Source organism: Lagopus leucura, unplaced genomic scaffold (assembly GCF_019238085.1).
Source record: "Lagopus leucura isolate 7727_CA_CO unplaced genomic scaffold, USGS_WTPT01 Super-Scaffold_760, whole genome shotgun sequence".
In the NCBI taxonomy this organism is placed as follows: Eukaryota; Metazoa; Chordata; class Aves; order Galliformes; family Phasianidae; genus Lagopus; species Lagopus leucura.
In genome coordinates, this window is record NW_024962257.1 from 35,405 (window position 1) to 61,190 (window position 25,786).

A 25,786-nucleotide genomic window follows, 5' to 3' on the forward strand; every position below is an offset into this window, starting at 1 on the left:
GTAGATTTTCAGCATAAGCAACTTTCTTTCACTTTACATAGAAAAAGAGTTTCTCAACTCCATGTTCATATGGTGACTTCTAGCCTCTGGGTTGCAACACTGCCATCTGTCTGTATTATAGCAGTCTGATCAGCACAGATACGCATTGAAACAAAAAACAATTACTTCAAAGTAATTGAGGTTCCTACTTAAGTAATGCAGAAGAAACGTTACTTCTGTTGAAATATTTTATTTGAAAAGCATAGGAATCCTACTATCCATGACCCGCACCATGCTTTTACAACAACTTGCTGTTCTTCTGGTACTGCTATGCTTCCCTAAAGTAGCTGAAGTTGGGTTCCAAGTTAGGCCTTGTCAGAACAAACCAGTTCCCACAACCCTTCTTCATTTTTTTTGTATATGCGAGGTTTTCTATCAGGAAACAGGGAATGAGATGGAAATGGATGTGCTTTTAAAAATGTTAACGTAGAACGAATGTGGGAAACAAAGTGGGGTGGCTCAGCCAAAGGCGATGTGGAAAGATTCTGAAAAACAAGATGACAGCAAGAGCTGCTTGAAATTCAGAATACAAAAGCTCTCAATTACTCTCCCTTCTAATACAATTATTTTTCCCCCTCCCCTACTATAGGCAGAGGAGAGCTTTGACAGGCCCTACCCCTTCTGTTCTCAGCTAAAGAGTACCTGTAGAATCTGTTGATCATCTTGTTCTAACCAGAAATCCACATGTGGGAAAGGCCTCCAGAAATAAGGTCCAATGTGTAGTTGTTCAGTCTTTGCATCATAAATGTTTGTCAGCTGCAGTAACACAGAACTGTTTACAGGGAGCCTTAGAAGTTAGACAGCACTTAAACAAATGAAAGAGACAAAGAAATGCTTTAAGCTGGAAAGCATTTGTACTGCTGTAATGCTATAATGTGATGGAAAGTACAGCAGTAATAGTGGAGTAGCAAAATCCTAGGCTTCAGCATATGAGAACAAGCACAAATACTGCAGCAGCAGGTGAAGAAACAAGGGAAGAAAACTGCTTACCTTTGGAATGCCTCAGGTACAACAGGAATCTCCAGATAGATCCCTCTGCCTCCACTGCCAGCCTTACATGAGGGCTGGAAAGGGGGTTGGATCCTGGTTCCACCCTTCCATCACTCAGTGCATTGCATTGCATGCACCTGAGCTCCCTGGGCTGCCCTGCCTTCCTACCAGGTGCTCCATCACTGCTTCAAGCCATGACTCAGCATTTCCACTACAGCTACCAACCTGTTTGGCTTTTTTTCCCCTATATTATGATAACTCATTGCCCCTAAGTGGTCTTACTTTCTAGCAATGATACCTGATTTGGAATTTCATTGCCCACTTTTATTTATACTCACTCTTGCTCCTGTTAAAACATGGGCTGAACGCAAATCCTCATCTGGCCCTTTTTCTGGAAAAGTTGCAGGGAAAATCTCTGCTGTTTTTACATTCACAGCTGCTGAGAAATAGAGTTTAAACTTAAGACACAATTTTAATTCTTACCAAACATTGGTTAAAACAACTACCTCCACAACACTGCTATTGTAGCAGGAATTTTAGAAGCTGCCAATTACTATTCTCTTTGCCCCAGGCCCCATTATCTTAGAACATCTATTTTCTGCCACACCTCCAACAGCACTCTACAACAGGCATTATGTAAACACTAAAGGCAGTGCATTTACTACTAGAATCTGAAAAGATATCCAGTTACCAAAAAAGCCCCAAACAATTCTATTTTAACTCACCTATTCCATAAATGATTGGCAAATGAATATCCTTCTCTTCTCTGTCATTTAGTTCTGTAAGAAAGAAAGGTCAAATGTGTAGGGCACCAGACTTTTTTCTGTACAGAATTCACTCAGTTGTGCATTACCAGAGAAGAACTGAGCTAACAGTGCTTAAAAAGACAGAAGGAAAAACAAATGAACAAAATCAACACAGGACAAAGCCTAAAATGAATATGGAAAAGATGATAAGGTCAACATTAACATGTTGGGGCCTACAGGAGAACTCTCATATCACTAGGTCCAGCTCTAGTCATTCCATTTTCTGCGCAAGCCAAAATCAGCTTAAAAGTCCCAGGAAAAAAAAGTAAAACTGCTGTGATGTCGATTTTCAAAAATGCAAGTCACCAGTAACATTTAAATACAAAGGTTATATATGACTTGAATACAATACAAAGAAAAGGAAATAATTATTTATGTGACATCACATGTTACAAATTAACTGGAGGAGTCTATAAACAGTCTAACAACATCAAAGGTCATTAAGTTCCTTTCTCAGTTGCCTCTCTAAATACTCAAAGCTATACAGAGACAGGAAATGGCCTGGTAACATTCACAGGTCCTCCCCAATCTTAACTGAGGGAATCTTTGCTGAGCAGGCTGTCTGACATTAACACACTGTAAATAATAAAATTTAAACATACAAGTCAAATGGGAGGATGCGTACCATTATTACAGGACAGATTTAAAAAGGCTATGGATGGAAATATCTGTACTTCGATTTCAGTAGCTAAAATTTCTTCAAAAATAAAACAAAAAAAACACAAGAAGACATTTCTTACCTGATACACAGAAAGTCACTAAATGAACATCATCTGGTTGGAGATCAAACGCTCCTACAGCAAAAACAATAGCAGCAATATATAAGACTGACTGGTGGCAAAGCAGGTGCTGAATATAGACAGGGGGATTATCAGTGCTGCACACTGCAGAATAGATGGGCAGAAGGGACTTAATACACTGTTCATAGATAACACAACAGAACAAAGAGTGTTTTTCAGGTTTGCATCAAACCAACTTTTAGAAAAAGCCACAGCTCCTAAACATACCAGTAATTTACAGAGAGTAGCCATTTAAGATGTCAAAAGCATGTTAAGAAGTTGTGCCACTTGCTCCTTTTACTGACATTGTTTAAAGTAGCTCTGGCATCACATCAACTCTGCTTTAGTTAATTGCACATATTTAAGTACTTTCCTAAATTGTTATATATATATTGAGCAAACCCAGCCTTTCATTGTATGTACTTCAATTCTCCCTTTCCCCATCCCACACTTTTTTTTTTTCCCCTGAAAAGTTCACCTTTTTTCCCATAGTTCTAATAGAAATATAATGTTTTAAATTGTAACTGGATACATGAAAACCATGAAGCTGAAAAAATACGTTAACCAAAACATTTTGTGCTGAGCTCTCATGCAATATGTACCATACGTAACAGGAATCGCATCATAACATGTGAGAGGGCAAGAGGGGCACATCCCACAGGACATCTGCCAGACCAAATTCCTCGTCCCATAGCCACCTCCCTCAATACATGCCCGTCTCTTCCAAACTCCAGTGAGCTCAATGCCTCTCTACGTTTGGGAAGTGCTTAGCATAAGCCAGGGCACTTGAAACATCTAAGTTGGTACTTCATGTTTCCCAATTTGTTTGTAAAGTACCATAACCACTTCTCTGTACAGATTTCATGGAACAGAAATAACATCTTTCATCAGGCAATTGCAAACAAATTAAGATTTACCTCATCACATTAAAGTGAAAAAGGAATAGTAACTGATCAAGACATCATCATGTACTGATTTGGACAGGTGACAACACCTGGGCAAGATCACACATCAGCTTGTCAGCAGCAGAGCTAGGAATTAGGTCCAGCTGAACAGCACTCCCATTCTACCCCCTGCAATGCATGTCAGGAACAAATGACAATTCCCTGCTCCACACCTGGCCACAGGCAAGCCTCAGAAGTCCAACCCCTCCTCTTCAGCAAGTTTGCAAGTAGAGAAAACACCCTCCAAAATTAATCCCCACTTGTTCCTATTAAATGATGGTGCTCAGATTACAAGCAGATTTTACCCAAATCCAGTCAGAACTATTTTTTTCTACATGAGAGTGGAAAAAATGTGAACTTACTAAGAAGCTGATTAGTAAGTTTTTGTGATAACTGCCTATCATCATTGAAACCTCCAACTAGGTGCACTTCCAGCCTAACAGAGATGGAATAACAGGAAACAGCAGTTAAGATGACATCCCAAAGTGAATACCTTTACAAAATAATCTCCAGTCCAAACTACAATGCAATCATTAGAGGAGTCTCACTTGTTAATGGTTGTATGTGTAGCAAACTGTGGTTGGTAATTTTATTTTGAACACTTAGGAATCATTCAAGAAACAGCACAATATTAAAAAAAAAAAAATGCCTCAGCAAGCATTACACACATGCAATTCTATCGAAACCCAAGGTATCTGTGATGGTCAGTGCCTCAGTTTTGGACATAACTCAGTAACTACCTCTCAGTTCCCAAAAAAACAGTGAGCTAAATGTGAAGGAGTTTACTCCCATGGTCTCCAGAACTACTCTAGGCCATACAGCAGCATTTTTCTCCAAGAAGTGTCTATATAAAGACAGGCGTTGTTTGTGAGGTTTTTTGACCAAACAAAAAACAACAACAAAGACAACTAGTGACAATTTTTGGGTTTTGGGTGCAAGGTCTCAGAAACAATAAAAAAGTGAGAGGAAGCATCATCAATCACCTAGCAAGGCCAACATTCATCTTTCAAAACTGGGCAAGGTAGATCATGAGTTCTAGAGACCACATTTTCCAAGTCCATGGAGTTTTTGTTCTTATCAAACTACACAGGCAAAAAATCTCCACACTAAAGAAAAGCCTTGCTAGCCAAAATCTATCTCAGAATTTGTTGTTGTTGTTGTTGTTGTTGTTGTTGTTTTTTCCCCAGTATGGGTCCTTGAAAAATCCCAGACAGATTCTCAGATCCAAAAGGAATTCACAAGACCAACATTTCTCATGGAAAAACAGAACAACTAAAAACAGTTATTTGGAAAGTTTAGTACATCTGAAATAAAAGTTACTGAGAAACAGTAAACACCAAACCACTCAATGGCATTTTTACAAAGCCACTATTCAGAATAGAACCATGCTTTAGATCACTGATAGAAAATACCCACAACATCATCATCAATAAATCAATAAAATAGTTATCATTTTCCATACAGCCCGTTATAGAAATATTTCTTGCACGGTTACCTTGTCTGAACCCCATAAAATCAGATAACAGTTCCACAACTTACAAACTGCAGCTACTCTTGTGAAAAACAGTATGTAACAATTAACAAAGCAAAGCTGACCTTCCATAACCTGTGGTGTTAGAGAAAGATTTTACTGAACTCATGATGAGCGACACCTCCGCTTCTGTGTCTGATCCATCACAGTGTGTCAAGCATGTGGCTCCACTGCCTGAGGAAGATGTGAGAAGACAGTGACACTGGTGGACATTGTTCACTACCATAATTCAGGTCAACAACAGTCTGCACTATTACAGTAGTGCAAGAACTACGCCCCACCTACTCATTTCTATTAGTTCAGTAGCCTCTAGCATAAGAGATGGGCTGACTGCATGAGACAATAACCTCTATGTACGTCCCATTATAAAAATCAGCTGGACAATGACTGGTGCAAACACCTTCCCAGTAAGGACCAAGAAACACCCTTGCTATCAGAAATACAGGAAGCCTTTCCCATAAATTCTACATGTTGTTGTTATTGCCAAACCCTGCTGATCCAGCTGGCTGAACTCTCTGGCATTCACACCCAGCCTGTGAGACGCTGCAAAAGTGGCCACTAAAGCAGATCAAGTTTACGATTTGCTCATTTAGCAAAGTGAACATGGAACTGGTACTGAACACACAAACTCTCTGAATTTATCACAGTTAAAGCACCTTGTAACTTTTTGAGACGTCAGTTTATATAAATGAAATTGCAGTTTATTTCATTAATGCAGCATAAACCAGTGATGATCTGAGCTGTACTACTTCAGAGGTACAGGCTGTGTGCAGAACACCCATTAAGATACCTGTGTGTCGGAGCACAATTAAGTGGCAGGTAGTTGCATCATCCGACCCAAGAATAGACACAGAACCTGTTTTAAAGGAGAGAGGTTGTGTATGAACTTTGCTGTCGTAGTAATTGCTTTAGCAGAAGTGCTTACACTCGTACATACCATCATTAGGGGTGGTCACTGCAAACTCTCTCTGCTGGACATACAGAAGCCCTTTGGGTTCCACAATTTGAGTAGGCTGACTTCTTAGAAGTTTTGCCTTTTCCTAAAGATAAATGATAATAAAGACTACAGAGGCTGAATTCTCAGCCACTTGATAGAAACATCACCTCCAAAAAGCAAAGGTACCCAGGTTAGCGGCAAACATGGCATATTTTGTATTTTGGAGGATTCTGAATTTCTAGTTTTTCATCTTCCTGCCACACATTGGCTAGCTGTTAAATCCCATCATTCCCCACACAGAAAATACTCTTTCCCTGCTTTATAAAAGGTAAATGGAGGAACAACAGGACAGGGCCAAGCTGACATCAGACAATGCCAGAGCAGATCTTGCAATTTTACACAGCACAAAATCATACACTCGTTAAGGTCGAAAAAGGCCTCTAAGATCATCCAGTCCAACAGTCCACCTACCACTACCACTGGCCACTAAACCATGTCCCTAAGCACCACATCTACATATTTCTTGAACACCATTTGGGACGGTGACTCCCCACTCTCCACGAGCAGCCCGTTCCCCTAACCAACCACCCTCTCAGGGAATTCTGACCTGACATCCAAAGTGAACCTTCCTGGTGCAACTTGAGGCCATTCCCCCTCATCCTATCACTACCTACCAGAAAATTTCCTTCTTCTCCAAAACGTGAAACTTTCAGCTTTTCATGGCCACAATCCAATATACTTATTAATTACTAGCAAATTGTAGCAATTAATCATCATGCTTAACCGATGGAAAACTGACTTCCTGGGCTCTGACTGCACTGCTGGCTAGCTACTGTGCACATTTCTACACTAGAGCTGAAAAAAACCCAAAACTATTTCAGTTTTTATCAAATCTGCACTCATTTTTATTTTTATTTTTAAAATTTTCCCCCCCTCTACAAGAACTCAGTTTCCACAAAACGGCACTTTCTTATGAAAAACAGCTCTCCAACCAGCTCTGTTAGGCAGTTCCTAACCCACGAGCTGCCGTTCTGATTAAAACGTTTACAGTATTAGAACGAAGTTAACACCTCTCCGATACCGCGATCCCGACGTCCATCCCTAGCCGCCGGTTCATCGACCCGAGGGCACCGACCGCCCCCGCCGCCCCACGCCAATCTCTCACCGCAGGGCAGCTACCGCCTCCACGATGCGGACACGCTTCCCTTCAGCCACCTCGCGCCTCTTTCACGCGCCGGGGCCGCGCAGAGCCGCCCCAGACCTGCTACCTCCGCAGGCCCGCCCAGAGCCGCCGCAGCGCTCACGTCGCTGTCGGGCCGGCCCGCCCTAAGGCGGCCCTCAGCGAGGCGGCCTCGGGGCAAGAGCGGGCAGACCCCGCGGCGAGGGCTCGGCCACCTGCTCACCTCCAGGTGCGGGTGGGTGCGGATCACGCCTCCCGTGAGCCGAGTCAGATCAATCCGCTCCCCGTTAATCAGCAGTGGCATCGCGGAGAACGCCCAGGGCGGGAGGCGGCCGCTCCGCTCTTCCTCCCCGGGGCCGCGCTGGGCCAAGTCGGGCGCCGCCGCGCGGAGCGCTGGGAAACCGCGGCAGAAGCCGCTGAGGGCGGGGCGGCGGCAGCAAGCGGCGGTCTGCGCTCGTTCCGACAGCAGCGGGCCGCTCATGGTGCTTTTACGGCTCTTAACGCTCTGTAACCCCCTCCTCCTTCCCTTGCATAATTATTCAGGAACTGTAAGAAACTGTTGGAAATGTCTACCAGCAGCTCTCCAATTTACCAATAAACCGTCCCCCAGCTCTATGAAGCCTTCACCCAAAACAATTCCAAGTGGGAGAGGACAGCCAGAGCAAAGGGGACTCTCAACAGTGAGGAAAACAGACCACACACTCTACTTTTCTAATATCATTTTCACAAAATAAAGTTACAGCAGATACTTTCTTCAAAAGATGCTTCATATTTCACAGGGAACCTCAGAACCTCACCAGGTTCAAATCTCAACAAAATCTCCACCTCTGAAGCAGCACTACTCTAGAGTTCAAGCAGCACTTACAGAACAGTCCATGCAGCAAATTGCCAGGACCTTCTAGCACTGCTGGTTGCAGCCATGCTAAGGCTAGCAACTCAGAAGAGTCAAGGAAACACTAAGGAGCTCCTGCCTGATTTTTTTTTTTTTTTAAACAAGTCCCTTTAGCATACTAAAGTTGACTCTGCCCCTCAGAACAGACATGCCTGCACATTTTTAATGTGACACCTCGTGTCAAAAATCTTTTCCCCTTCCTCCCCCTCTCCCACCCAGTTTTAATATGACACGGAAGCTCCTGCATCACATACCTGATGCTACATCTTGTCAAGTTTTATAGAGCCTCATTTTGTAAGTGACTGTGTTGCTGAGGACACAAAAGTGAAAGAGCAGAAAAACGCAGCTTCCAGAAAGCATTTTCTTTGCCATGGTTGTGAGAAGGGTACTTCTGTGTCAGGAGAGAGACAACTATTTCAGATGGAAATTACTGTTCAGTGCACAAGAACAACAGTAAAGAGAACTAAAATTAAAAACAAAAGCTAAGTTTCAATTTATACAGTGATTAACAGATCCCACTAACAAATTTTGCAGTATCATCCCTGAAACTACTTTTCAGTCTGCTAGAATAAACATTCTACCTGTGGAAAATATATTCTCCAGAGAATATACTATAGAGAGATCCTCAGTTACACACAAAGCACAAAATTGGCACTCTTTGCATCAGTTTTTATTGGCTGTGAATAAACGCATTGTCTTGAAAGCCTACAAGCTCAGACTAAAAAAGGGCAGATTAACGGAGTCCCACATGCATTAAATTTTCAACTATATGTTACACAAATAACATTTTTTGCACTGTTTAGAATCAAGAAAGAAAATAATAATAGTTAAAAAATGAAAAATCTATGGAGAAACTCTTTACTGACACACAAACAATACAATAATAACAGACATCAATCCCTTTTCACAAGGGATGTGGGGTTTGTTTGTTTATATTTTCAGCATTCACACAGAAGTTCAAATCCTGAAAATAAATACCTTTTCAGAGTGCTTCACAAGCACCTCAAATAAAACTATCTACAAATCATACTTTCAGCTACTCATTTTCAACACTTCCAACAATCACCACTTCACGTATCAGAACTTTCATAGCTGGAAAAGCTGTGTGTCATCCACACGTTTAAGCAGCAATAACGCTTACCATCTGAATACACTCACCACTACCAAGGGCCTTTATCAAGCACTGTTCTCCAGATAGGACAAGCTCAGAGATGCGTGCAGCAGAACGACTGTCAGAGGGGCTTCCCTATCATGAGATCACAGCATTACTTGAAACCAACTAAAAAAGGTCATCAGGGAACAGTTCACCGGTCATGCTTGACCAATCTGGTAGACTTCTATGATGGAGTGACAGCATCAATGGACAAGGGAAAAGTGACCAATGTAATTTACCTGGACTTGAGCAAGGCATTTGACACGGTCCCTCACCACATCCTTATCTCCAAATTGGACCACTCGATGGATAAGAAACTGGTTGAAAGGCCGCAGACAAAGGGTGGTAATCAATGGCTCTAAGTCCAGGTGGAGGCTGGTAACAAGCGGCATCCCCCAGGGGTCTGTCTTGGGACCAGTGCTCTTCAACATCTTTATCAATGACATCGATGACAGAATCGAGTGCACCCTCGGCAAATCTGCTGGCAACACCAAGCTGAGTGATGCGGTTGACACAGCAGAAGGAAGGGATGCCATTCAGAGGGACCTCAAGAGGCTGGAAAGGTGGGCCCGGGTAAACATGACGAGGTTCAACACAGCAAAGTGCAGAGTTTTGCACTTGGGCCAGAGGAATCCCAGGCATCCATACAGACTGGAAGGAGCGGTCCTTGAGAGCAGCCCTGTGGAGAGGGACCTGGGGATCTTGATAGATGAAAAACTTATCATGAACCAGCAGTGTGCCTTTGCAGCTCAGAAAGCAAATGGTATCCTGGGCTCCACCAAAAGAGGGGCAGCCAGCAGGGATAGAGAGGTGATTGTCCCTGTCTACTCTGCTCTTTTGAGGCCCCATCTGGAATACTGCATCCAAGTGTGGAGCCCCCAGTACAAAAAAGACAGGGAACTCTTGTAGAGGGCCCAGAGGAGGGCCACAAAGACAATCAGGGGATTGGCGCACCTACCTATGAAGACAGGCTGAGGGAGCTGGGCTTGTTCAACCTGGAGAAGGCTGCAAGGTGACCTCATTGCAGCCTTTCAATACCTAAAGGGAGCCTACAAAAAGGAGGGGAATCAACTCTTTGAAAGCATCGATAACTGCAGGACAAGGGGAAATGGTTTTGAGGAAGGGAAGATTTAGGTTGGATGTCAGAGGGAAATTCTTTTCAGAGAGAGTAGAGAGGTACTCATACCCTCATTGCAGCCTTTCAGTACCTAAAGGGAGCCTACAGCTGCCCAGAGAGGTTGTGGATGCCCTGTCCCTGGAGGTGTTGAAGGCCAGATTGGATGGGGCCCTGGGCAGCCTGGTCTAGTATTGAATGTGGAGATTGATGGCCCTGCACATGGCAGGGGGGTTGGAAATTCATGATCCTTGAGATCCCTTCCAACCCTGTGAATCTATAAATACTGATAATGGATTTCTGGTCACACAAATCAAAAATTAGGAAGATCAGAATTTCACCCAATATGTAAAACTTCATAGAGAAATGTTAATAAACAAAAGTCTTTAAAGGTCAAGAAAAACTATTAAAAAAAAACAACCCAGAAGTCATAAAAAACATTTCAATATAAAATTTGTAAAATATTACCCTATTTATTCTCTAGACTTTTCTAGCAGCATTTGAATTTATCTTAATATATCCACAGAAAACTGATGATGAAGCATTTGCCATTTCAGAAAGTCGAGCTAAAGTCTCTTTGCGAGCAAAAAATAGCACGCAATTTTCTCTTCCACTTCTAGTTCTCCAGGTCAGTGTGGATATTGCGCATGACAGTCTGAAGGAGAGCTAGTGCTGCTCACTGGGCTCCGGGTATTTGACTCATAAGAATTTGGAGTAATTTCAACCACACCCTCATTTTGAGGGGTTTCTCCTTTCAAAAAGTCATCATCTTCATCTTCAGGAGTACCCTGCATGAATTGAAAAGGATCAGTGAGAGCAAAAATACATTCCAGGTCTCTGTTTGACAGAAGTAAAAACTGCTAAAACCAAAAAGGGTATTTCCAAAATAAATTCTGAAATTCATCAAACCTCCTATCAAAACACTGGAGTAAAAATCAATAAACTTACCAGTTAACAAAAGGCACCTACAAATCTACAACACCATATTTTTCCATGTTATCATAGAAAGGGAAGAAATGAAAAACTTAATGTGAGCCAGTTGTGTGCTCTTGCAGCTTGGAAAGCAAATGGTATCCTGGGCTCTCAGGAGTGGCCAGCAGAGACAGGGAGCTGACTGTCCCTCTCTACTCTGCTCTCATGATGCCCCAGCTGGAGTACTGCATCCAGGTCTGGGGCCCCCACTACAAGAAAGACAGGGTACTAGAGGAGGGCCACGAAGATCATCAGAGGGTTGGAGCACCTACCCTATGAAGACAGGCTGAGGAAGCTGAGCTTGTTCAACCTGGAGAAGAGAAGGCTGCAGGGTGACCTCATTGCAGCCTTTCAGTACCTAAAGGGAGCCTACTAACAGGAGGGGAGTCCACTCTTTGAAAGGGTTGATAAGGCAGGAAAAGGGGAAAAGGCTTTAAGTTGAAGGAGGGAAGACTGAGGTTGGTTATCAGGGCCAAGTTCTTTACCAAGAGAGTGGTGAGGTGCAGGAACAGACTGTCCAGAGAGGTTGTGAATGCCCTGTCCCTGGAAGTGTTCAAGGCCAGACTGGATGGGGCCCTAGACAGCCTGGTCTAGTATTAGATATGGAGGTTGATGGCCTCGCATATGGCAGGCGGTTAGAGCTTCATGATCCTTGAGGTCCCTTTCAACTCAAGCCATTCTACACTTCTGTGAAATACACAGTTGACCAAAAAGTTGAAAAAGGATAGACATTCTGCAAGAAGGTAAACAGACTATGTAGAAGCAGTGGAAGAACGTGGGGTGTACTACAACTGTCATGATTAGTTAGGACGACAAGAGAATTATATGTACACTCATTGTGAAGCAACTATCTACAAAGCAGATTGATCCCTGCAACAAGACTGCACATACACCACGTGGATGCTCCTAACAGTTGTGTCCATACACACTCTTCCATAGAGAGGAAAATTAAGGTTGGATCAATTTTTTAAGTTTTCTGATTCCAGTCACTGTCTATCATGTTTTCTATGCTTATAGTCACTAGCTAACCAATTAAGCAAATGAAAGCAGCTGACAGAGTGGCTACTGAATTGCATTTTTTAACAGATTACCCTTTTAATTGGCTTCTTCAGATTCTCTAAATCTTCAGCACTCAGTTCTTCCCAAAACTGATAAAATGGATCAATGGTCTTCTTTGATCTGAAAGTGGAATTAAAAGACAGTGCGAGTTATTTTATTCAGTAAAATGGATTTGATTTTAACAATCCAATATAAATGGTTGGAATTCTGATAGCCATCTTCAGGATTTCACAAACAACTCTGTCCCTATATAATCTCCAATTAATTCCATGAAAGATTACTCTTTATCAGCTTTGCTGATAAACATAAATTAAAATTGTTTGCTTAAGGAGTTCTGATACAATTAGGTCTTCTAATCCCTAGTTAGACATTTTCAACAACTACACTTGTCTCAAATTCCTTTCCAAATTTTTAAAAGATAATCACAGATTAAGATACACAACATAAGAAGTACTAAAGCTCAGGTAAGAAAATCAGTTTTGTTTCTTCCAGATTTTAGCTTATTATTTGCTACAAGACAAATATGAACTGTCCATTTATCAACTATACCTTTTGAGCATATAGGGATCAAAGGGGAAGAAACTGTCAAGTGGGTTAGTGCACATCTGCACAAAGTCACCCCCAGTGCCACTCCGAACAACTGGTATAAACTGCCGATTGTTTCTCTCAATAATTGTGTAGCAGAACACCAGCTGGTACTTCCTTTAAAAGATAATAAGGGAAAGATAAGCATTTCTAGCACAGAGATTGCAAATGTTTCAGAAGACATTCACATACAAAAGTCATTTTTAAATAACATCATTTCTACCTTTCATTTTGGAACTGGTATTAGGTGTTTCCAAGACAGCCACAGGGGATGTACGTTAGAATCTATTCTCTTTCTCTGCACTCCTGCAAGTTTTACTCCAATTAGAACCATACTGGCACCAATACTTGAACAGTGAAACAGTTTTACAGTATTGTAGGATTCAACTGAAACTGAACCAGAAACGAACTTATCCCACGTAGAACATGGGCAAAATTCTGCGTTCTCTTGGATAACAATGAATACTTTGTGTTATGTATCTTAAGTTCTAAATAACTGCTGTTATTATACACACACATCCATAAACTGGTATCTAGATGAAAACAAAGTAAACAAAAAAGGTACCTTGTAATGGCAGCAAACAAGTTTACAACAGAAGGTATACATATCTTCAGAGGGTTTAGCTGACACATGACAATGCGCTCAAAATTCAAACTCTGCAGATATGACAGACCTTCAAAATAAGAACAATTATCAAATAAACCTATTATATAGAGGTTATACATCATATAAGCTTAGCTGAATTTTTAAGAATTTCCAGTCTTATCACCATGCACAAGATCAGATAAGCAAATTCTACATCTCTCTATTAGTGATCTAGCCCACAGCTTGTTGAATAGAAAAGCTATTCCAATTTACGGCAGATTGCCACAGCTGAGAGACCCTTCCAAAGACACTACATTTACATGGGAACTGAGAAGGACAGACACTTCATGGACTGTTACCAAGTGAAGACCACACTAGTTCAACACAGCTGGAATTCAAACATGCTCAGCAAGCAACTGGGGCCAGAAATCTAAGTTAAAGAGTTATCTGCACTGCTTTCAATGCTGAAGAAAAAAAAGATTATTTAGGTTGATAGCCCAAGTGTGTAAGCTATCTTACTCCATTTAGAGTACAATGTAAATCTGTCAAATACTTGACTGAATTAACCATCAAAAACAAATCCACAGTAAATCTTGCAAATGAATCCCAACACCTTTCAAACCTGTTATACTCACCTTTCCTTAAGTTTCCATCCAAAAGTTGCTTATGACGGAAAATTAGCGTATAGAATGCTGCCTGACATGCGGAATAAAATGGCCCATGGAGAGCTACATCACAGTAAGCATTAGCCCCTGTATCCTGATTATCAATGTATTTATGCATCCAATTAACCAGCAGATCCAGGCATGCTTTTACTGTGCTATAATGAAGAAAAATAATGTGTAAAAATAGATTCTAAAATGGCATAGAAAAGATGTTGAACAAGTATTCAAAGATCTCAGTCACAAAACTGTAATTAAGAAAATTATCACTAGAAAAAATAGATTCTGTTACGAGCTTTCTTCTTTATATCAGCAAGAAACAAATCAACATATCAGTACTGAAAAGCCCAGTGAAAGCACAAGATGCCAAAAGATGAATCCAAGAGTGCACACTGCACGGACATGTGCAACAAACAATATAAATGCTGAGCTATAAGCAATGTCCAACAAGTAATTCCAATATCAAATTAAATTTACCATTAAAGTCACTGAGCCCACACCTTTAACAGCATAAAAATACAGAATACATAAATACAAAGATTTTCATCCTTTTGCTGAAATATTTTCAACTTGCACAAAAACAGCTGAACACTTGAGTTTCCTGTCTCAGAATCCGTATAAAATACTTAACACAGATCATTAAAAATATATTTATGAATATCAAATATACTGAGTATCTGTAACTCAGCCCAAAGTCAACATAACCTATCCATGCTCCTATATCAAAACAACATACACAACTGGAATAAATTTAGCTCTTGCTAAGAAGCTGCCAATGTAACTCCCAGCAGTTTGCCTGATCACCGAAGGATTATTTGGATCTTGCAGTTTTTTCCAGAGATGGTCTAAAAATGCCTCAGCCAATCCCTGAAATGAAGATATACAGAAAACATGAGTTGTTATAGCAATGACAATAATATATTTCTAATATTCAGTTCCAACAATTTCCACAGTCAAACCATAGAAGTCTTTAAAAACATTAACAAGGGTAACAGGAAGCAACTGTTAACTGCCTTTGTAACAGAAGGAATAGGGGTTATCCAATGAAAACAGCAGGAAGTTGAACTCTGAGAAATACAGAAAGTGGTTCTTCATTGTAAACAGTTACATTCTGGGACTTGTTGGCACAGGAAGATCACAATATGAAAATCTGTATCACTAAAAAATTTAAAAAGCAATATGATATCTTCCCCTTGAATTTGCCCATCACACAATGCTTTGCGATGGAATGTCACTTCTGTTCAGGAAGTTACTGAACTATTGTTAGAGGCTGAGATGCTATTCTGACAATGCTCGCTATACTCAAGTATTCTTTGCAATGCATCTGCTATTCACTGTCAGAGTTCAAGGACAATGCTAAATGGATCTCCAGCTAATCTTATGCCAAAAGTACGGATGTTTTTGTTTTAGAATGTTAGAGAAAGAACAGCATTTTGCCTAAGAGATGGGAAAATGGAGGGTGCTGAACAGTAAATACAAATTCCAAATTGAAGAGCTAACAATGCACTCAGTTTTTGGATGCCAATCAAATTTGCAAGAGCACTATGCCTTAGGTTTAAAAGTCCAACTGACTTCTGCAAAAGACCTCTATTACTGCATTCCTTCACAATGGGCTGGTTTTGAGCTGCTTCATATTTATGAACAGCATGGGGAAGGCTGAAAATATAGCAGGATTTGAATAAAGGAATAACAGAAGGGGAGGAGAAAAAGGATACTAATAAATCCTGATGTATAATCTTCAGAAAAACGTACAGTAATAGTAGAACTATAAGGAAAAAAGCAACTAACTTTTGTAGAAAAGCCAAAGTATAAAGACACATCATTTTAAGAACAGTTTCTACTCACCAATTTTAAGCTACAGATGTGAAATATGAAATACTGTACATGACAAGAAGCATGGGTTGGTAAAATGAGCTTATCAAAAACAGAAACGAGATCCCGATACAAATCCTTTGTCTTGTTGATATCAAGCTTGCCTACACAGCAACAAAAAGAAAACAAAAATGAGTCATATCAGGTTTTTTCCTGCCCTCATGTTGTGAAAATGGTATTTCTATCTTTCTGAATCAGGAAGAAATATGTTAAAAAAAAAAAAAAAAAAAAAAAAAAAGCCACTGGCAAGCTAACTTGTAAGTTTACCTGTCAACTAAAATAAAATGTTTGTATTAAGACCTTCCAGAACTTCAGTTATTCTTCATATAAACTAATGTAAAAAGAAGTAAATCCATGAATGTAAGCATGTGCAATACTGATAGACTGCAAAATTTGAAATAATGTGCTACTTCAGAACAGACAAAAGAAAACACTAAGAAACAAAACTGCCTCGCTAATATGATAAAGCAATTTTCTAAATACTCTATTCTAAATAAGTCCAACATTCAGCCCCCCTTAGTAAGTGCCACTGTAAGATTTGTGTTTCTAATAAATAAATAAATAAATAAATCAGGTTTTTCCTTTAGTACAAGTCCTTTACCAATTTCAACTGGTTCTTCTAACTTACTCCTTGTGTTTATGCTGTTCAAAGAATCCACAGTTCTAATTCTCAAAACAGTACAGCAGAAAAAATGATAAAATACTTTGGTTAATTAGCAAGTATTTCTGACCCACAGAGAAGTTTAGTACCACGATGAGAAAAGAAAACTATTTACTCTTATACCCTGACACATTACATTTTGGGTACAGTGCCATATTTACACTTTCAAAATGTCTCCAACTGAAGATCAGGCTGTTAATGTCATAAACGAACCTGTGCACCTTCAGCCAATAAACACTGGCCAAAGCCAGGAATGTGCTAATAGCAGAACTCTACCACTAAAGGATAAAGGCTTGCTTTCTCCTGCTGCAATTCAAGAGAATTCCTCCTCTGTTTTTCTTATTTGCTAGCAAAACAAATTTATTGTTCCTGTATTCTTACCATCCACATGGCAAATGTCTTTAATATAGGCAAACAGAATGGTCATCAAAATATCCAGTCGCTCTGCAAGTGGATGGGCCATTCTCTCACTACTGGGAGAGACAACTTTGTTTTCTTTTCTTTCCTCATCTTCCTCCTGGAAGATGTCATAAATGATAACTTAATTACAATTATATAGAGAAAAATGAAACTAAATCTGTACGTTCACGGTGAAGTTTTTGTTGTTGTTCTTAAAAGCAGTACCTATACAGTTCAGTCTAAGCAAATTTTTATAAACTAAGTCAATTACAATTAATAAGCTTTACATACAACTGCTTGTATTTTTTTTGTAGGGAAACTGATGTACTGTACATATTCTGGATATTTATATCATTAAATTCAGCACATGGAAAAGACATTAATCATAGAATCATAGAATCACTAAGGTTGGAAAAGACCTAAAAGATCACCCAGTCCAACCGTTCACCTATTCCCAATAGCTCCCACTAAACCATGTCCCTCAACACAACATCCAGTCTTTCCTTGAACACCCCCAGGGTCGGTGACTCCACCACCTCCCTGGGCAGTCCATTCCAGTGCCTGACCACCCTTTCTGAAAAGTAATACTTCCTCATGTCCAGCCTGAATCTCCCCTGCCGTAGCTTGAAACCATTCCCCCTGGTCCTATCACTAATGACACGAGAGAAGAGGCCAACCCCCAGCTCACTACAACCTCCCTTCAGGAAGTTATAGAGAGCAATAAGGTCTCCCCTGAGCCTCCTCTTCTCCAGGCTGAACATTCCCAGCTCCTTCAGCCTCTCCTCATATGGCATGCTTGATCATTTGTCAGCTACTTAGGCTTGAAACTGTTTAATTTTTCCTGTTTACAGAGCAGCATCAACAAAGCAGCAATGTATTATTACACTTCAGTTTCAGAAGCATAAGGTGTAACTAAGAAAATTTTTGCCTCAAAGGTGAAAATTCTACTAAAAAAAATAACCAACCATGTCAAAAAGTCCCTTCTCCATAGATTTTTCCTCACTATCAGAGTTATTAGCAGCTTCTTCAGCATCTTCAATATCTTGCTGGGGTGTACTAACCTACAAACAAGAAATTAATTTTTATAAGACCATGACAGCAATATGAAACATTCCTGTTTAGAATCATACAATGGTCTGGATTGGAATGGTTCTTTAAGATCAACTAGTTCCAAGCCCCCTACTATAGGCAGGGACACCTTCCTCTAGACCAGATTACTCAAAGTTCCTGAGATTTTTACTCCCCAACCCCTCCCAGCCCACGATTCTCTCCTCTATTCCATAAGAAAGTCAAGGGCTGTGAGCAAACTGCTGTGTGCTGCTTAGCTGTCTGCCATGTTAAACCACAATAGCCCTATACTGATGATCCTGAGTTTGCGAGTACTACTGGAACGTATTTTCGTTAAGCTTAACGCTGAAGAGTATTTTAACACCATTCCTCCTTGAAAGATGATACAAAACAAACTTACATCCAACTTTAATAGCTTTTCAACAATGAGTTCCAGAATCTGAAGCCTTAATGTTGGAAGGTACACTGTAACTCGTAGTAGGTTATGAACATAACATTCCTGTAACACAAAATTAAGAGATATCTATAAGAATGTTAAGTGAAAGTTTCATTCTCTCAAGGATTTTTACAAAATACATTTCGTAACTTGTCATTTAAAGAGACAGATACAGGTCAAAACTAATTTTTTTCCAAGTATCTCCAACAGAATGACTATTTCCAGCTTGCTTTCCACCACACAGGAGCATTATAACAGAGATGTAATACAACAATGTAGTACCCTACCCCTACTGGATTTCATCTGTATCATCCATCTTTCTGTCTGCTTATCAAATTCCTTGTTCTTCCAAAGAATACTTTCCAATTTTTACACCGAGACAGGTATCCTACATTCTCCTTACTATACAACTCTGAGACTTAATTGTCAAAGAAGTTCATCTTGTGCACTGATTAAGGAAACAATCATGTGGAAAAAGATATGCAATTATCTCATTAAAGAGCTGCATAATGCTTATGCACAGGGAACTTAGGCATGTTTGGACAACCTTTCAACAAACAGGCACACATGGACATGTATGTCTCTATAGGTAAAAAATTCTTGTAAAAACCCAAGATTTTTAAACACCACATTCAAAAATCTGCATAAAATACCACCAAATTGATTGTTACACCGTAGAATGTTTTCCTATATTAAAAAGTGAGTGAACAAATAAATGTAATATTCACAGTTCTTACCAGAGTTCTTTCTGATTTATTAATGAAAGGAAATTTTTCCACAAGTATTGGCATAAGAAACTGCAGTGTTCTGCGTGGGGGGAGAAAAAAAAAATAAATATATATATATAGGTTGTTATCATGAGAGCAAGCTCCAGCACTATAAAAACAGACTGGAATCAGTTTATTATTTCACAGTAATCTTATTTTAAGATAAATAATTATATATAATTTTTTCTATTATTGCACAGATAATAAACTTTTACTGTGGCTTTGTTAAAAGCTACTTCAAGCGTGCTGCTATAAGCAGGACTTTCCTTGTGTTTGATATTATTATTAACAGGACTCTCAGCTGCTGCTGTCTATTAACATTTCACGATTGGATATAACATTCTATCAGTTACAGAATGTTACGAAATGTCACACAATTAAATTAAGCACTGTATTTCCAATATGGAGGGGAAAAAAAAAGATCTGTTTACTATCTTTATAACCAAGCTTAATAGCTGTATAAGAAAAAAAAAAAGCAGATGAAACCAAAGAATTAAATACTCACGAAGGAACATATTTTGCAACAGTCTGCAATGCTCTGTGACATGTATCAAAATTTTCAGAAAGGTCTAGAGAAAGAAGAAGGTGCTATTATCCATTTGGTTGCAGAAAGCTAACTCAGGAATCAATTAAAACAGTTCATGTCAATTAAACATTTTAAAGATCCCCAAGGAGACTGTATTCACTGAGATTTTGTTGTTGGCTTTTTTTTCCTTTTTTTTTTTTTTTTTTTTTTGGCATTGTTTTTGATTTGAAGTTGAACTGCCCAACTACTAAAGTTACCATGAAAATTAACTCCAAATACAATTCAAGTTATCCCAACAAAGTCTTAATTTGCCACCATCACCAAAGCCAGGTATTGTTGCCATACTACTTACACTGAATGCCTAACTTGGAAATCTAAATTTATACCCCGCCCCCCCCCCCCAAAAAAAAAATTAGAAAACATGTTAAAAACAAGTGGAAAACTAGATAAAATAAAAAATTATGCCTTATTTGCAAGAGTTAAAACAAAAACACAAATAATTAGGCTTTTCTAGCAATAATGTGCCTTTATTTTGGGAGATGGTTTTAAACTGGAAGAGAGCAGATTTAGACTAGCTATTAGGAAGAAATTCTTGACTGTGAGGGTGGTGTGACACTGGAATAGGTTACCCAGTGAGGTTGTGAATGCCCTCTTCCTGGAAGCACTCAAGGCCAGGCTGGACAGGCTTTGAGCAAGCTGGTCTAGAGGGAGGGGCCCCTTCCTACAGCAGAGGGTTTGGAACTAGATGATCTTAAAGGTCCCTTCCAACCCAAACTGTTCTATGATTCTATGATTTTTTTTTTCCTTTAAATCCTAACAGTGTCACAAGTGAACACCAGAAGAGTAGTTGCGTCAACCCAAGCTGAAGAGAAATTTATTACAGCATTCAAGATACAAAGACACAGATAGCTAAATATCTTTTAAGAATTCAATTTGTCTAATCAATACACAAATCATTTTCATTATTTATATCAATTGTATTTGAGTTTACTACAAGCAGACAACAACAAAAGGCCTTAAGAATTTCCTAAACAAGCCAGTTTCATTGTGTAAATAAAATGAAAGCAGACCACTCCTCACTATCCTTTGGCTTTGAAACAATCTAGGACTAAGAATGTACTCCCAAATGCTCAGCCTGAATCTTCAAAATACTGCAGCAGCAAATACCAGTATTTTGCAAGTAACAAGGATTGAGTCACAACACCATTGATTCAAATATAAAAAAAATTCCTTACTAGGTAATTTAAGTATGTACTGCTTCCTAAAGTTTTGTATTGAATCCTGTAAAGTAATTTTGCAAAAATAAAGAAATATGCATTATATATTTCTTTAGTAGAAGTATTACAAAAGCATACATAAGCCATATTTTCTTCTATACTCACTTTCTTCATCATCATCAGAATCTGAAATGTCCACATCATCTTCTCTGATGGTTATTCGAGCTACCAAAAATGAGATCATTACTGGAATACTCATGAGGAATTTATGAGGTAACAACTCCAATACTAAATCAAAGTGCACTGGACAACAGTCTTCAGTGTGACTAAAACATCAAAATTATCCACAAGAGTTTCTCTAAGAACAGTCAAAAACATTGCTTTAATCAGAGAACCAGGAGATTCTTGATCATCTGATATGATCATCATTAGAGCTTCTGTTTTTCAGTAGTAACATTACACAGTTCTTTTCCTTCCTAAACCTCTTCAATAAACAGGCTCCGTTAAGAGTTTTAATAACCCTTTAGACTAGATCTTCTGAAGTCTAGGTACATAAAATGGTCTGTATTGCAATTCAGTCATTCAAGTTAATCAACAGAAAACAATTAGATTGTGATGTATTATACAGAATTTATATGCAAAATAATTATTTTGATAAACAAGTAAGAATATTAAGAGGAAAGTAACTTACGAGGAACGAACTGGGATACAATCATGCTCAGGCATGGCCTAAGATGGACAGTTTGTGCTGACACCAGATTGCCAAGAAAACCCAGATATTCTTCCACTACCTCTTGGCTTCTTCTCAACCATGGTAGTTTCTGAAAGTAAATAAAGACCAAGGTGCCAAACAGATGTTTTGAGTACTACACTCTTAACCTGCCTATATAATAAATGAGTATTTACCAGCAAAATGCTGACCAGTTGCTCAAAGTCCTTGGTCAGATATGTGACAGAAGATCGAAATTCATGCAGCCAGTTAATGATCTGTGCATCCTTAATATAAGTAGGGAAAAAAATAACAAGCCTATTTTAGTAAACAACAGGACCAAAAACGATAAGATTTTTTTGAATACCAAAGCCCATAGAATCACAAGTCAAAGATTAAGACACTAAATTGAAATTATTTTCACACAATCATAGAAGGAATTTCTTGAACTCGCACCTTCACCAATGAAAATTCTTTAACACAACAATACACACTCGCCAACCAGCAGGGAAGTTTAAGTGACAAACTGAGTAAGGTATGCAAACCTCATTAACAAAGAACGTACCTGTGGCACCTAGAACCCTACTTTCCTTTTGTATTTGCTCTTAGTTTAAGCAGAGGAATAGTCAAGTATTGAAGTAAGAACCAATTCCACAGAGAAATTTTTAAACTGATTTTGGTCATACTCCCCAGAAGTTCTGCTAAAAAAGATGTATTTTACAGAACACTCTATTTAGAAAGAAAAGGAAATCCATATAACATTATCCTTCCTGCAGCATTCTTCTGACAACTGTGTGACTTAATTAAAAGATAAAAAAAGGAAAAAAAAAAATACAAAAACACCATCGATACCCAAAGCTGTAAGAAACAGCCCTGAAACTACTCCTCTAACTACTAGATACATATGAATCTTAATGCTTAATTAACTAAGTTCTTAGTGAGAGCTGAGGGAGGCAGTAACTCACAACATAAAGGCATTGACAGTCAGCAGTTATGGTTTTATCTACATTACGGAATCCGTAGAGACAGACCTAGAAAGGTGGCATCTGGAAGAAAAATCTCACCAAAAAGCACAGTTTCTCACTCTAAAGCAAAGTCAGTAAGCATGAGACAGCATTTATTAGGTTTCTGCATACGAGATATGTGTCTGCTCATAAACACACAATAGCTGCTTTTCATTACTTCTGACAGTTTCTATGAAGCAAAAAGCAGTTATATGTTAACCAATGCTTAAAACAAAGGATTTGCTTTTAAGCACCAGAACGGCTTGTGTGGTGACACTCAGACAGCTGAGTGTTAAACCATCGGCCCCAGGCCGGCAACTTACCTTTATGTCAGGATCTGACAGCTGATGCTTTAACAGCTCGAAGTCAGTGGTTTCACCCTGGCACGGGAAAGAAAAATAAATTATGCTCATTATTCTTCTAGAAAAAAAAAACATACAAAAAACATACATAAATTAAAAAAAAACAAAAACAAAAAAAAACACCATGCTTCATTAACATATCTCAACAACCTAAGAGCATTTAATCACAACGCAAAGAAACCGAGTGGCAAAGCACGAGAGGCAGCGCCAGCAGAATGCGCCCCCGAGAGGCGGAACAGCCCCCCCGCAGACATTTGCGTCCCAGCTGCTCCACACAAGCCCGAGCTCGCGAAGAGTTTCCACTGGCACAGCAGAACCACCCGGCACCAGCCCGCAGCCTCCGAGGCGGCAGAGCCAGGTCAGCACGAGCTTTCACCGGGACACGCCGCCCGCGCGGAGGGCCCTAGCCCCGTGCCGCGCACTCACCCGTTCGTACTTCAGCAGGATGTCCGTCAGCGTACCCCCGAACCGCACTGTCTTCTTGGGCGGGGAACTGATGAACTCGTCCCCCGCCAGCATGGTCACGGCTCCACGCGTGAAGAAAAGCGAAACCGGCTCAGCCCCTCCAGCCCTCGCACTGCACTTCACCTCGTCTCGCGGACGGCGACGTGCTCCGCTAGCGGCCCAGGCGGCCCTCCGCGCCACGCTACCACACGGCGCAACCGGCAGAAGGGCGCCCGCGCCCCACCGGAAGCGGGGACCGCTCCTCCCCTCGCGCCATAGAGAGGCGAGGCTGGAAGGGCGGGAACGACTCCGGCGGAGGTAGCGCGGGAGGACCGAGGGAGGTGCGGCGCTGCGTACAGAGGCGCGGTTGCTGCTACAACGTAGGGCTTCCTCGTAAAGCAAAGGTCCAGATTTGAGCGCAGTGTCACTCTGGAGCAGTCATTTTACTGAGAGGGGGAAACAAGCAAACAAAATGCAGTGGAACCCTGACGATCCTAACAATGGAGTCACGCTGAAGAAGAGCTGAATGCCATCTGAACAGAACAGAATTTGATCCTGGGAAGCTAGCAGGCACCTGATAGGACCAAGAGATGGTTGCATCTTCCAGAAACTTTTCATCTTTGCCATCGTTCTCCAAACACGCTCAACAAAACACCCCATCGACATTCCTGTCTCAGTGCAGGAACAGCTTCTCCTCTCCCACCACTAAGCACTGCATGCATAGATGGAGTCCCATTCCTCAATGCTCTCAAACATATTCAGTTGAAGGATATACCCATAATTCAAAAGGAACTAAAAAAGATGAAAACGTTGATTAACTTTCACAGAACACCCTGGAAAAGTACAAATGAAAACACATATATTCCTTTATAGTTCATAATGTTCAGAGTGCTCTCAACCTTCATCAATTCAGCCAAACACTTCACTGTTCTGTAGCTCACACAGACCAGCTACAGCAACAAAATGACTAATCTCAGCCCTTCTCCAGCTGTAGCATCCGCTGATCCTCTGGGTTGGCCACCTCTGTAACAAGTAGCTCATCCTCAACAATTTTCCTCCCTAGAAAACCCATCAGTCCCATCAGAGATTGTTAGAAAATTCGTTAGTAACTTTCATTTAGTTTCTCCATGGATAAGATGTTCCTATTGAAGGAAAATAAGCCATGCATACAGCACATATCTAAAGAGCCTAACAGCAAGCATTTAACCCTGCTGTGTGCTCATACATTAGAGGGTTACATGATCCTTTAGTAGTCACATCAGGAAGTATTCTTTTAAGCTAGCATTAAGGCTTAGCCAGCTACAAAAGACTGGTGCATAAGCAACAAGAAGCTGAAACTTAGTTACAGGAAACCTTGGCTGTATTTGAACAGCCAGAGACTGGCCTTTAGGTCTGAGGGAATCTAGACATAAAGCTGTGTAAAGCATGCAATTACACACACTCCTATGTGTGTGCAAGTTCTTTGCAATCAACAGTGTAAATGTTCCTTGCATGGACTTTGTGCTGCATTGAGCTACAACTGACAAGGACACCAGGAAATTAAGATAACACTAAACATCTGTTAATGTTTAACTGCTAACAATCAAGTTGCCAGCTTCTATTTAGTATTAATCTTTGTTATGCAGAATGCAAACAATAGGCTGCATGACAGAGTAACTATTTTATATTAAAAAATAAAAACAAACAAAAAAATCCCAACAAACTCAAATCATAGCTTATAATGCCACTGCTCCACAGCAAGTACTTTTTACCTCCTTGTTTAGATATACATCATTAGTAACATCATGGTACTCCTCTATGAAGAACACATAATTTTTATTTTTTTTATGTGCCAGCTCCTATATTTAAAATTAAATTGTACATACTATTAATAATTGTAAACATTTGAATCTCATATAATTAGAGCAACACCCTCTGCAGCCAAATGACATTCTAACAACCATCCATCACAATCACTATCTGATACTGGATAGAAGATCAATCGTAACGTGCAGTAAATTTAAAGCCCTACTCAGTTTCCTTTGATATTTATAACTGCAACACTACATTAGAGAAAACTGTCATCAGAGCTAGTACACAAATGGCTGCACAA

At 40.0% G+C, this 25,786-nt stretch overlaps 2 protein-coding genes across 3 annotated transcripts; both read right to left on the bottom strand.

The window, feature by feature from the left end:
* Positions 1-213: 213 nt before the first annotated feature.
* NTAN1 (N-terminal asparagine amidase) lies at positions 214-7,577 on the bottom strand. 2 transcript variants are annotated; one of them, XM_042864686.1, is made up of 10 exons: positions 7,430-7,577; positions 6,027-6,129; positions 5,880-5,945; positions 5,155-5,263; positions 3,921-3,994; positions 2,576-2,629; positions 1,755-1,808; positions 1,368-1,465; positions 682-795; positions 214-524 (listed from the first exon to the last, which is right to left on the bottom strand). In XM_042864686.1, the coding sequence occupies exons 1-10, from the start codon at positions 7,508-7,510 to the stop codon at positions 345-347; spliced, it is 933 nt and encodes a 310-aa protein (XP_042720620.1). In that variant the 5' UTR covers positions 7,511-7,577; the 3' UTR covers positions 214-344. The 2 variants fall into 2 exon arrangements, with proteins under 2 accessions (XP_042720620.1, XP_042720619.1); XM_042864685.1 differs by having other exon boundaries at positions 1,368-1,468.
* Positions 7,578-10,813: 3,236 nt separating this feature from the next.
* Positions 10,814-23,922, bottom strand: RRN3 (RRN3 homolog, RNA polymerase I transcription factor). The gene is made up of 17 exons (XM_042864774.1): positions 23,677-23,922; positions 23,212-23,268; positions 22,082-22,171; positions 21,867-21,996; positions 21,341-21,400; positions 19,938-20,001; positions 19,403-19,472; positions 18,630-18,728; positions 18,127-18,222; positions 17,144-17,279; positions 16,075-16,205; positions 14,966-15,096; positions 14,203-14,387; positions 13,547-13,655; positions 12,946-13,098; positions 12,429-12,516; positions 10,814-11,153 (listed from the first exon to the last, which is right to left on the bottom strand). Exons 1-17 carry the CDS (start codon positions 23,767-23,769, stop codon positions 10,995-10,997), a joined length of 1,851 nt encoding a protein of 616 aa, XP_042720708.1. The 5' UTR covers positions 23,770-23,922; the 3' UTR covers positions 10,814-10,994.
* Positions 23,923-25,786: the final 1,864 nt, after the last annotated feature.

Excerpts from the sequence above, each read along its gene's own strand:
- RRN3 (XM_042864774.1), bottom strand. The coding sequence starts at position 23,769 with ATGCTGGCGGGGGACGAGTTCATCAGTTCCCCGCCCAAGAAGACAGTG. Across the intron at positions 13,656-14,202 it reads GGATGGAAACTTAAGGAAAG|GTCTGTCATATCTGCAGAGT; the intron begins GTGAGTATAACA and ends CTTATTTTGAAG. Across the intron at positions 13,099-13,546 it reads TTGTTTGCTGCCATTACAAG|GAAGTACCAGCTGGTGTTCT; the intron begins GTACCTTTTTTG and ends TATCTTTTAAAG.
- NTAN1 (XM_042864685.1), bottom strand. The coding sequence starts at position 7,510 with ATGCCACTGCTGATTAACGGGGAGCGGATTGATCTGACTCGGCTCACG. Across the intron at positions 3,995-5,154 it reads AACACCACAGGTTATGGAAG|GCTGGAAGTGCACCTAGTTG; the intron begins GTCAGCTTTGCT and ends CATCTCTGTTAG. Across the intron at positions 796-1,367 it reads ATGTTTTAACAGGAGCAAGA|CTGACAAACATTTATGATGC; the intron begins GTGAGTATAAAT and ends GTGTTACTGCAG.